Genomic DNA, 13,064 nt, shown 5'->3' on the forward strand with positions numbered 1-13,064 from the left:
CATCTTTTGTTATATTCTTTATAGGTTTAAAATGATAAAGGCGATCCTTCATTTTTATATTTTTGGAATGCCCTTTTCCTGTTCCTTATGGCTTTTTTTTAGCATCAGCTGTGAGCCACATAGGTTTTAATTTGAGCCTCTCAAACCTATTACCCATTGGAATATATTTTTCACTGTGCTATTGTAGAACAGACTTAAAACATTCCCATTTCCGTTCTCTGTTCTTTTGAGGACAATATTGTCTCCCAGTCCAAGTCACAGAGTTTTTATCTTTCCTGAATTTGCTATCTATTAAAAGAATTTACCCTTTAATTCACCTTGTTTTAACTTCAGTAACCTTTAAATTCACCACCAAAGAATCTTCAGATGAACAATGAAAAGTAAACCCATATCAACCACATATATTTTGCTATTTAGTGTAAAAGCCCTAATCTATTTGAAATGAAATATCAATAATTTATATGCAATTTCAACCTCTTTAATAAAGCAGTCAAAAAAGCAGGATTGCTAGAAATTTATGTGTATTTGCTCAAAAAATGTATTCAGCTATTTATCCTTTAAAAGACAACTTCATCCACAAAATAAACTTTTTATAATAGCTGTATAATAAAAAGTTACTTCCTTGAGTGTCCCTCGAACTATCCCAATCACTGAATCTGTGGGGCTAGTTTAGTCCCAGTAAAACAGTGCAACCGAGTTATACTGAAGCACCCTATCACCCCATTCTCTGCTTGGTCATTCACTGGCCATTTACAGAATCCGTGATTGGCTAAAGAGAGAAGATGTGTCAGTGAAAAAAAGCTATGGCTCCCATTGTTGCAGCATCAGTAGAGAGCAGTTGTATAGATTGCCAGAAATATATTATTTCTACAAATCTGTGATCGTAAAGAGCCACTGACAAGGTAACAATTTTACAACCAACACAAAGTTTATTTTCAGTCTTTTAAACACACTTGTTCTTTAAGGAGCAGGCCAGGACTGTGGCTCATTGTGTTGTAAGCAACTGGTTGAAGATGAATATTCATATCTGGCAAAGGCACTGAACTCAACCTAAACAGTATGAAAAAAACTTTTGCAAATAAAGTCTATAAATGAGTTCCCTTTCACAATGCCATTTAAACCCTTGCATTTGTTTTTACATCTTTTACGGTTTATAGAAAATAATGACGGTTCTTCTTTCCAACTGCAGACCACACTGCTGATACATTACATCAGAAGGTCAAAGCAGGGATTTAGAAGGACTGAGCTTGCTGGCAAGTACTGAGCTGCCATAATCAGCAATCACAAACAGATTTTCCTGTTCGCAGGAACCCTGCAGCAATGACAGGTCCAGGATCCCGTCACCAACTGCATTGCGGATAATCCTGTTCATCCATTGGACAGCCAACGAAATGTATTTTATGCCAGCAATACTTTTGTTAAAAAACAAAAAACAAAACAGAACAAAAAAAAAAAAAACTTAAACATTATTCTTCTTTAAACTTAAACATTATTATTCTTTTCCCAAATTAATAAGGAACTCTGCAAATGACAACAGTTCTGTTTATACAAGTAATACATTCAGAAAACATAGTATTTTATGATGTCACAATGTACCAGATGCTTTAGTTGGCTAAAGCATTTTCTTTCTCCTAATTATTCTGGTTGAATATTTGTGAACAGTCAGTGGGAGCCGCAGGGTGGCAAACTTGTGATTTTCCTCAAAAGATACTTCAGTGTACATACTCCTTCCACTGATCCTCAGCCCCATTGCTTTAGCGATTTCAACTATCCTGTAATACATTAAATGATAGGATCAGTACTTTCACTATACTTATCACCGCACCAATGTATCACAAAAATACAGTGCTTTAGAGAAGGATCGCACTGAACTTAAATGCTCAACCTACTTAAAAAAAAAAAAAAAGAAAGTAGTAGCTTGCTGGCAGGCTAATCACCAGCGAGTTACTTATACTACCATCAGGAAGAAAAAAAATGTTTCAGCAAAACACCTGGAACTCAAAGACATTCACAATTTAAATGTGTTTTATAAGTAGCCTGTCCCTTTAGGAAAACATGTCATTGATGCAGAAACAAAGCCAACACCCATGTATAATTTATATTAATTGCCTGCCTCTTCACACAATTACTATTCCTCCTATAGGGGATGAAACACAAGAAGAGTGAGCCACTTTGTGATCAGGTCATTTGTTGCAACATACCTACATGAGCAATGATTTACATGTGTACACCCTAAATTCTTTTTGTACTACGGAGCCTGATGCATTTAAAAAGTCCTTCTCCAGGGGTGGAAGACTGCTGACTTTAATTAGGTGGAGGGTAGGGAACAATAAAATGAATAACCCTTGGTTTCTAAAAGTCTGTCTGATACACAGGGTAGATTACCCACAAGGAAACAGTAATAAACAACTGGAATCAACAACTGGAGGAATAATGTCCTTGTACAGACATTACTAGTAAAGTGCACAATGAGAGGTGCCTTTCTTGATCACCCTGTCTCATCCCTAGGCTACTTTTCTTGAGAGGCACAAATGATTTACAGAATAGGGGTTCCAGTAAGGACTTCAGGATTGGAAAAAGGTTTATGCCATAAAACAAGGCTGCCTAACAGATATTTCCTGAATTTTAATGCAGTCCATGGGACATGGTGTTCATTAAATGCTTATGGAGAAAAAGGCAGGGCAGAACTGGAAAGTCTGGTAGGTAGATTTCCCTCCTTATTAATCAACAGGCATTAGCCCAGACAGCGCTATAACAACAAATCTATTGCTGAAATATTAATGCATTGGCTGCAGTTTTTTTTTTTACAACTGAATAGGTTGCGTATTATACAGTGTACAGACACTCTCACCTGTTTTCTGTTAGTTGTAAGTCTCTCTGTAAACATGTCAGATCCACCTGAAAATCTGAGATATGCAACGCCAAGGCTAGGACATAGGCCACAATTTTAGATTTCATTGACCCGGATATACAATTCTGAAGCCTAAAAGGGATAAGAACAGACAAGCTGTAAGACAGCTCAAAACAATAAATAATTCACCAGATCGTATGATTAATACATGTGCCTCCAGGCACTTCAGCTCACACAAGAAAGCCTTCTTCAAACCATAGTCACTTTTAAAGCTGTGCATGGATTTCTGTGAACCATACAGGTGGTACAATCTCAGTAATGAAAAGGCCCTCTATGTGTAAAGTTTTGTGCTGACAACAGCAGTATATTGCAGGCACCGAATGTTGTACTGTGATACCATAAATAATTTTTTTAGCCCAATAACTAGTAATATAAAATCACAGTCACATTTTTATACACCACCAGTCTCTAAAGTGCTAAAAAGATGAAAAGAACAACCAAAACTAAACCAACACATATCCTTAGAGCCTAGCTTCACAGGTGCACATGTAATACCTAGTAATCATTGGCCTGCATAGATACCACTTAAAAAATCTGCACTAGTAGATTCCCTTGTACCTGCTGTGACACATGAGAAAGAGAGATAGTGATATAGCAATCTACATATGTTTGACATCTTGCAATATTGTACAGCACTTAAAGAGTTAACTGTAAAGCTAATCATTACATTTTAGGAGACCACTGTCAATAATTCAGACATAGTTGTATCTACTCATTACCTACCCACAGGAGACTTGGTAATGCGACCATTCTGGGTTATGCAAATCAAAAAAAGGAGCTAATGTTAACTGCAAAAAAGGACGCCATAAGAAGTTTGACGATTGTCACCTCGCAAAAATGGATTTCCATGTACAAAATATGTAATAAACAATTACGTATGGCAACTCATCCCAGGAAAGCACTACATATTTTAAACAAAACTGGTGATGCAGTATGGTACTGGTCTAATTTTAAAATAGATTCCTCCTTACCCTCCTCTTTTGTAGACAACCACAGTAAATTTTTTCAATAGGTTTCCAGAAATAACAGCTGGACATCCTTTGCTAATAAGATCTGCAATTGAAAACAAAGCAACAGTGTTAAAAATTACATAAGCAGGCAATTTATATTATATACACACACACACACACTAGTTTTAAGCCAGTATTCAAATATTGCCAACATATTATGCAGAGTTTCACAAAGTCCATTGTCATGTTGCTAACTGTCCTTCAAAGGAGCTTCTAATCTAATGAGTCATATGTCATTAATGTAGTCAAATGGCAGCCGATTAACCTAACTGCAATTTTTTGTTGGGATGTGGGAGGAAACCCACGCTGACACAGGGAGAACATACAAATACCAATACAAAGTTTTGGCCATATACATTAAAATCTGCTTTAAGTACTGACCTTTCCTTCTAACAACTTTAAGTTGGCTAAATTTAATCAGATTGTCCAAATACCACATAACACGAGCTTGGTGGTCAACATCAGTTTCTAACTCAAGATCTTGTAGCTCTTGTAGGATGAATGAGGAATGTCTGCATGAAAAATAGGAGATTCAGTGGGATTGATGAACAATGATCCTTTAACCAAACACACACCTACTCATCTAACGTTACATTTATCATCAAAAAGTACCCATAATTCCCAATGGCAGTAAAATACAACATGACCTTCAATTCATATATTACTTGATTCCTGTGTGAACCAGTTTGTTGCAAACATTTTTCCTCTTAGTTTTGCCTTGTATTTAAGCCCTGCCAACTTAGATACATCATGTTGTTCAGAGTAGAGTACAATCTTGTTCAGAGTAGAGCTGTGGGGGGCAAACAGCAAGCCCACTTTTTACAATCTGCCTGCAGAGAACTACAGGAGGGGTACTGATACAAGACCATATACCCTGCGGGAATGGAATGGAGAAAGAGCTATTACAGGAAGCTGTGTAAAGTATCAGTATGTCACTGATTTACTGCACAGATCTGAGAAATACAAAAAGTGCACCAAGATTCATGCACAGATTCACATGCCTCTTGTATTCAATATTTGCCTATCCCAAAATTTATCTTTAAAGGCAATAGTCAGGACATTTATATAATGGCAACTACAGTCCTTCCATTACAGAGGTGTCAAAGTACAATCATGTAGAGAAAAGGTAAAGCAACTACTGGTACCTGTAATGCAGGTATTCTGTAATATTATTGTGAAAACAGCTGCCAAAGCTGAACTTTTGAAAGTACTAACTCTCTGGCTCTAAACCTAAACCTCTGGCTTCAATCATCTAAATAATACATAGCATGCACCTTCACATACATGATCTTCTCTACATCTAACTATGGATAACTAATTTTTAAAAAGTAAAGAGAAAGAAAGTAAAGCATATTTGACAGCAGAGGAGAGAACAGGCTAAAATACCATAACCTAAACTTGAAAATATGCCAACATGTCTATTTCTTAAACCTGCTGCTGACCCAATACATAAAAAATGGCTTACTCCTTTTTCTCTGTCATCCGCAGGATTTCTTCATATGTGAGTTTCCTAAAAACAGTGGAGACACTTTCCAAAGCTGCATATTCCACAGGGGAGATAACTTGACTTAAGAGTTAAGATCAAACAAGGCCAGTGTAAAATGAATGTAAAAAGAGGAAAATCATCAAAAACTTGATATTCTAGTATATCACTATACAATATTCAAGTGTTTTATTATGTTACAGTATGGAAAGAATTTATTAAAATGCATTTACACATTTTGCATTTAAAATATTCATGGATTTTGAGCATAATTATGTATTTTCCATGTGTAGTGGAACATTTTTTCTTTTTTACTATATGTTCTGTGAAAACTCTTAGAGGTCTATTTAAATTGAATAACTGATATTACTATCACCTGCACACCCAAAGTATTAATCTTAAAGCACACCTTTTATTTAGAGTATAATAAAAAAAGACTCTTCAGAATTTTCTCCATATAATGCCAACATGAGGACAGACACATGGTCACATGGCTTACCAGTCATGGTCGTAGGTTCTTTTCATCACATTTTTTTAGTTCAATTCATAGGAATTTGTGGGACTTGCCATGCTTTGGAGACCAAGACAAGCAATGTGCTTTATAAATGTTTTTTTTTTTTTATACATTTTTATCTAGACCCTTTATATACTCCTTAAATAATAGAAGCATGGCAAATTAAAAATTAACAAATTAAAGTCTGGCATAACATTTAATAAATTATACATTAACATTTAACAATTATCAATGATTTATCAATATTTTATGCACGGGCAGGAGGACATTCAATACAAAAGATAATTTGAAAATTTGTAGGGCATGTATTTCTAATTTATCATTACTATATGTGGCTTATACAACAAAATAGTTTTTAGGTCACTAAATAAAATACAATGAAAAAAGACCATGTACTGAATTTTAGATGTATTTCATTGTAGTGCAGCTACCACATATTTTTTTTTGTAAAAATACCCTGTATACCTCAAACCAAATGGCTTGTGTAGAAAAGTAAAACTTAAGACACTGTCACATAAAACAGCATGCTTCTATATTCTGACAGGTACATGCAGAGCTAGAAGCAGCAGTAGCAGCAAGATTTTCTGTGTCGGAGGTGTCACTGAAGACAGACGCCTCATTTCATACAATAAAAGGATACGGTCATCAAATTTGTAGACATTTTCTGGCTTATCTGCATTAGGATTACATGGAGGCATGAAGACAGACAACAACAACTCTTTTTTCGGGGCTATTGCTCGATTTAGCAGCTCTGTAGTAAACAAATAGTAAGTTAACATGGAATTAAGGCATTGGTAATTCAAGAAAAAATAAATAAATAAATAAATAAAAAGCCAGTTTTGTGTGAAATATGGGCTTAGCACCTATCTGCCGGAACCATGTATAAACAACAATTTGTGCATAGACAATAAAATGACAAAGAAGCATAATAAAGACCATAATTTAAAAAAAAAAAATGTCTTCCATATTATTATTATTAGAATACAGTTTTTTTTTAAAGAAGATCCCTTGCCTGTTCTTCCTTTGTTCTCAATGATATCCTCCGCGGCCTTTTCCATTGCCTTATTTAGTATTTCACTGCCAACTTGGTTCAGCTTTCGAGAATTTAAAGCACGCTTTTGTTTGGTGGTACCAAAAGCTTCGATGAGAGCATCTACCTGTTAAAATTTAAATTGATAGAGACCAGTGGTTTACTATATACTATTGTAAATGTTATTTTTCTGGATCTATACAAGGAATGGGTCCTTATGCATTAGAATAATACTGCTAAACTTAAGTCAACAAGCAAGCTAGCAAATAAGATTAGCACTTTTTAAATTTAGGTTATCAAGAGATAACAATACCTTACACCTTTATGTTCTTAGGCAAGAGCTTACTGAAGTATACATAATGACAAAATCTGTCTTGGTACTCTGCCTTACAGCAAATTGACATGTTTGAGATATACATATACACACGACAAACATACAAATGGCTGAAAGGGCGCCCCCCCCCCAAGATAACAGGGCAATATTTATATGTAATTTAAATGGACTATAATTTCAATCAATTGTTTTTACATACAATTTTTACAGAAGGCAATTTCCACGCATTTGTGTTTCAGCTTTAATTGCCAAGGTTTGTTATACATTAGGAAACAAAACAGATAGAATTCTCCTTAAGAATTGAAAATTTGTCAAGGATAAAAATAAAAAATGTAGAACACACCTTTTCTCTGTAGGTTCTTGTTGGTATATCTGGAACATCTACACTTGGATTCTCCTCTGTAAAAATAAATACAAGTTAATAGCATTGATGAGAACACTGGCACTCATGAATTTCAATACAGGGCTAAAATGGTCAACATATGTACATATGCAAATAATTGTGAAGAGAAGTGATTAAATCTATTTCACAACAGTGATGTATTTGTCTATTTTAGTTATGATAACATAGTATGCAGTTCCTAAAATTATTGATAAAAGGATACTAGGTTACAAAATGGTACCATGACTGTGTGCAATTCAGTAATACAGAAGTGATCAAGCAAATATAATACATGTTAAGGCAATCCACAAAAAAGTGTACAAAAACATGGATATCTAAAAAGACTTTAATAATTTGCCATCATACTGAAAGCATTTTTGTCTTACTCTTCTTGTCAGATTCCAGCACTGGCTGCATCTTTATGAGCTCAGCATCATACACCTCCATCTTTCCAGTGGCTTTATTTAGAACTCCAACAAAGTATCTGGAAATTAATAAAAATTAACAAGTATATCACATAGTTCCTCAAGACTGATTTGTCAAATGGTAGGTAAAGCAGAACTGCAGTAAGCAGCAGTCTAAATGATCTGCCAACTGTGAAGCTTTCTACAATAAATTTAGCATTTATCTGAGGTTTAAACTATTAGCTGCAGAGGAATTCCTAAATCCTAGATTTACCTAGTACACAAGAAGGGAAAGGCCTGTTCTTTACCATACAGATGAAAAGTGAAAAAGTGAAAGAAAAAATCTCCCAGTATAGAGCAGTATATGCAATATAGGTTCACATTCTTATACTGAGTAAAGACTGAAAACATGGCCAAAGAAAGTACTGCAAAAGACAGTTTAAAAATGACGGTAAGTAGTACCTTTAAATGTCACGTATGGATACTTATAAGAAACAAGTGAACATGTGGAGCAAGCAGGCATGTTGGCTCATCCACATCCCACTTCTTTCACACAGTGTAAAAAGTGACCTAGATATTCCCTACCTAAAGTTAAGGAAAATCATAGGGTTGACTTCCTGGCAGGTTTTTGTATCCCTTTGGACTAAGGGGACAAATACAAATCCTTTAACTCTAGAGTATGTATGGAAATTGTGTCCTTAACTATTTGTCTACTGTTTTAAGGTGAGGTTGTGGTATGTTTACCATTACTCCAAATCTGTAAACCATGTAGCATAGTTCTCCCCAGTCAGTGATAAGAGGCGGGCGGAGTGAGGAGAGCACAGCTATGAAGAGATTGGGACGTGTGCGTGTGTCCCAGCTTTTACAAATTTTATATGGGGATCAGAATTGCAAAATCTTGTGAAAATACAACATTGGGGTTGCAGTATTAAAAGTGTGCCTTAGACACCTTTTGACAACCCCCCACCCCCACGCACACACACTAAAATGTCATTGCTATGGCAAATGTACTGCCCTGTTACACAATACTGCCCATTTCTAACACTGGAACCCCAATTTCTCTGGAATAGGGAGGTGTAGGAAAATGAAAATGTGTGGGGAATATCTGTGGATAACACCCCCTAAAGTTTTATCACAATTGCATCATTATTACATAAAAAACTCTGTTCATCAAACCAAAATTGGGGTTTAGTTACTGATGGGTACAGTCATGTGTAACAGGGCAGCGTGTTTTGATGGGCAGACTTTATGTAATGATGCCATAGAGATGTAAGTTTGGGAGGTGTTAGCCACATGTGTCCTCCACTTGCACCCATAATTCTGTTTACCTGCGCTTCTCTGTTCTAGAGAAATTGGGGTTCACGTTAGGGAAGCAGTTAGGGACAGTTTGATGGGCAGAGGTTTTTATGTTCCAATGATGTCATGCTAATGAAATTTTAGGGGTTTATACATCTGTTCCTCACTTGCAGCTACATTTTCAGTTTCTGCACCTCCCCATTCCAGATACATTGGGATTCAAAGAACAGAAGCAGAAAAGACAGCATAGTATTACAAATATATCTTGGAAAAAGGTAGGTAAAATATTTAGGGGCCCCCACCCCAATGTTTCTTGCTATGTAAGTGGCCCCAGGAGTCCTGAAATTGCATTTTCAATTTTAGGCTCCTAGGTACACTTTCTTATAAAACAGCAATCCAAATGTTCAATTTGCACACGTTTTTAAACTCATGATCTCCATATTTTGAAATTAAAAAAAGAAATGTTGGTTATAAGTAGCGATGTGATTCCTCTGTGTACTTTAAAATTAGGTAGGTAATTAGGTAGGTCATTTAGGTATTCACAACCAACAATTCAGGAGATCTAAAGGATTGAACACATTGAGTTGTTAGGCTGCAGAATCTGACAAGCAGACTTTACACTCACAGCTATCACACTGCGGGAGGATAAATTTCACAGGAAGTTTCTGTTTTTGGCAGTGATGAGAGGAGGGAACTGGCTGTCCTGTCCCCCATCTGCGATCACATGCATGATCCTCTTTGTGTTACCTAGGTATAGCGCTAGGAGGTGTTATCTGAAGTTAGGCTGAATTCACATTGGCAATAAGGTTGCATGTGCTGCGTTTACCCCTCACTTACCTCTCGCCAGGAACCACTGCTGCTTGAAAAACTGCTGGCCTGAAAAGCCCAACACTTACCACCTGTTACCAATCCCAGGTGCCTCGCACTTACCGCCTGTTACCAATCCCAGGTGGCCAGCAGTTATCACAGGTTACTAATCCCAGGTGCCTAGCAGTTGCCAAGTAGTCACTCAGGAGGGGCATTTTTTAACTGCTAATGTGAACTAAGCCTAATTTGTTAAGCCACATTGATCACACACTGAACCACACTGACACAATAGCAGGGGTTACTGGATACCTATGGCATAAAAAAAACTAGGATTTCCAGTATCTAGCCCCGTCCACTTTTTTTTTTTTTTTTTACCACCGGGCTACAGTCCCCCCCACCCGGTGGAAAAAAAATTTCTGGGGAGAACACTGATAAAGCATATTACTAGTGGCTGCGCCCAGGAAATGAATGGGTGCAGTACTGAGCAGTTCAGAATTGTCAAATATTTATTATGAACCCGTGCAGTGCTAGGGACAGCTGGAAAGATGCCAACTTTTAAGGAAATACAAGAAAAGGTGGTAATCTTTAGATTGGCAAGTTCCTTGGTCGTCATTCCTAGCTAATAAATAATGGCTGCTTGTTATACCTGATCTTACACATCAGTCCCAGTTTTCAAAGATTGGGACTCAGAAAGAGTTTTCACTTTGGCTTAGTAAATTTGATACAACTGCTGGTTTAAAGATTTGGATTGACATTTTTAGAATTGATTGGGTTGAGGGCTATCAATTCAGTGTTCTGTAGAGACATAGTGGTGTAATAAAATGAAAAAGATGTTTTTAATTTCACTAAGAGGCATGTGTCCAACAACAATATCGTCTTGGTGAAAACCTGTAGTGACTTTACTGTTGCTGTTAGCACAATCTATTTCAATTACAAGGTGAAAAATAATAACAAAAGATATTAACAGTTTTCTTACTTGCACAGAGGGGTGCCGTTTGCAGTTTCAGATGAGAAATTATTTCCTTCATAACTTAGTCTGTCTGTGTCTGCTGTCTGGAAAATAAATGTACATGCTCAAATCATCAATTCTCATTTTTACCCAGCACAGCTTCAGAATGTTGACAAATAATAATCTACTATTGAAATGAAGGAGTTTCCTCATAAAGAAGTAAATCTAACATATACAGTAAAGATGAAACTGAAGTAACTCCCACGAAAATGACTTTCCCGTTTGGGTATGCTTAATAATGCGACTTAAGCCTCTTTCTGCAACAGGCTGGGGTTTGGTGATTAGATGTCTCAGCACTTGCAGCAATATGTTCAAAAATTACACAAGGTTTACTTTTTACTGTCCTGATATAAGGTCAAAGAACAATCATATTAATAAAAAAATACTACGTTATTTGTGCGTTTCACATGGCCATACCAAAACTCTTTGCCTTTTTGCTTCTGGGGTTTTCTCATCTTCATTCTCATATAAAGTGAAATGTACATCCTTGGGATTCTGAATAGTTCCATTGGAAAACTGAACTGAAAAAAAAAGGATTAAAGAAACCACAGAATTAAAAAAAAATACACAGGCATTGTTTCACATAAGCATTTGACTTTGTTTTAAAATTCTGTCATCCTGTTTTGCATATATGTTATTTCAATTCTCAGAACATATGATGTAAAATATTGCTGCAACTTCTGTTTCCCTATAAAGTTTTAAAAAAAAGTTTTGTTTCAAAAATTAATATGTTGGCTTTGTTATCCATAGTCTTTATTAGTAAAACAAAATATTTTAGTCTTACCTTTTCCCTATTAACATGATCCTAAAGCAGTACTAAACCCTGTGTATACTCACCTGTTATGGTGGCACACACAATCTTCTTATGTTTAAAACCTTGGCTAGCATGACTTCCTTCCTATGTCACTCGACTCAGGCGCAAGATCATGTGACATAGATGGGAAAAAAACTTGCCAAACTCACTGCGCATGTGCGAGATCGGCAATTTTTTCCCTTTTCACAAAAAGGCTCCTTCTGCCCATGCCAGAGATGCTTGGGCATACGCAGAAGGAGCACCCAAAAGCCTCCTGGGATGCCCGGAGGCTCTGTGCTCCCATTCACTAGAATTAGGGGGCGGTGCTGCAGCTTTTTTTTTCTTTAAAGAAAAGGGTGTTGCTCTTAAAAAAAAAACAAAAAAAAAACGAATTTTTACCTAACAAAAAAGGGTTGTCTAGGTACACTTTAATAAAAGCTTATCACACCATTTAGATATAGGACAATACACAATGTAATATCACATGTATGTGGCCTATGCTGCTCTCATGTCAGCCCTATAATGCGCAGTCTATTGATAGCAGCACTGACTAATATTTAGGTCTCATTATCCCTCTGCACTAAGCCTGGCATGTACATTAGTCGGTCTTACCGAGCAAAGCTGCCCGCTCAGGGTCCCCCCGGTACTCCCACACTGCTTTAGAAGCCATGAGTAACCCGCACACACGTTATGCCACCAACACTTCCTACAAATCAGGGGGTGGAACGCAACAAACGGGACAGGAAGGGCAGCAAGAGGCAACTTCCTTTGCGAGGAATATCATACAGCGCCATCGTGTGGTTGCTAGCTAAACATGGAGCTAAAATTCAGCATTGCCCATGGCCCCTTTGTGCCTATCTTTGGATGGAATGTCCCTCCTTTGGAAACAATTGTTTCTCACTCTTGACATATATAGATCTAAAAATATAAATATACTGTTTACCTGTGTTATAGCCATGCTAATTACTTATGTACAGGGGTGTAGTGGGGCGGGCACAGGTAGGAACGCACCCTCACTTTTTTCGGTAAGGCCACTCTTATTTTGCCAAGAATTCTTTGGTGATCTGTGGCTCCAGACGGTCAGGAGAAGG

General features: G+C 36.7%; 1 protein-coding gene across 1 annotated transcript; it reads right to left on the reverse strand.

Moving 5' to 3' along the window:
• Positions 1-907: 907 nt before the first annotated feature.
• On the reverse strand, positions 908-12,733 carry POLR1E (RNA polymerase I subunit E). Its single transcript, XM_072404527.1, has 12 exons — positions 12,586-12,733; positions 11,598-11,701; positions 11,148-11,224; positions 8,051-8,148; positions 7,626-7,681; positions 6,931-7,075; positions 6,559-6,669; positions 5,387-5,483; positions 4,303-4,433; positions 3,883-3,964; positions 2,852-2,983; positions 908-1,772 (listed from the first exon to the last, which is right to left on the reverse strand). The coding sequence occupies exons 1-12, from the start codon at positions 12,641-12,643 to the stop codon at positions 1,613-1,615; spliced, it is 1,251 nt and encodes a 416-aa protein (XP_072260628.1). The 5' UTR covers positions 12,644-12,733; the 3' UTR covers positions 908-1,612.
• Positions 12,734-13,064: the final 331 nt, after the last annotated feature.

The sequence above is a fragment of the Pyxicephalus adspersus genome, chromosome 3, assembly GCF_032062135.1.
Source record: "Pyxicephalus adspersus chromosome 3, UCB_Pads_2.0, whole genome shotgun sequence".
Classification (NCBI taxonomy): domain Eukaryota; kingdom Metazoa; phylum Chordata; class Amphibia; order Anura; family Pyxicephalidae; genus Pyxicephalus; species Pyxicephalus adspersus.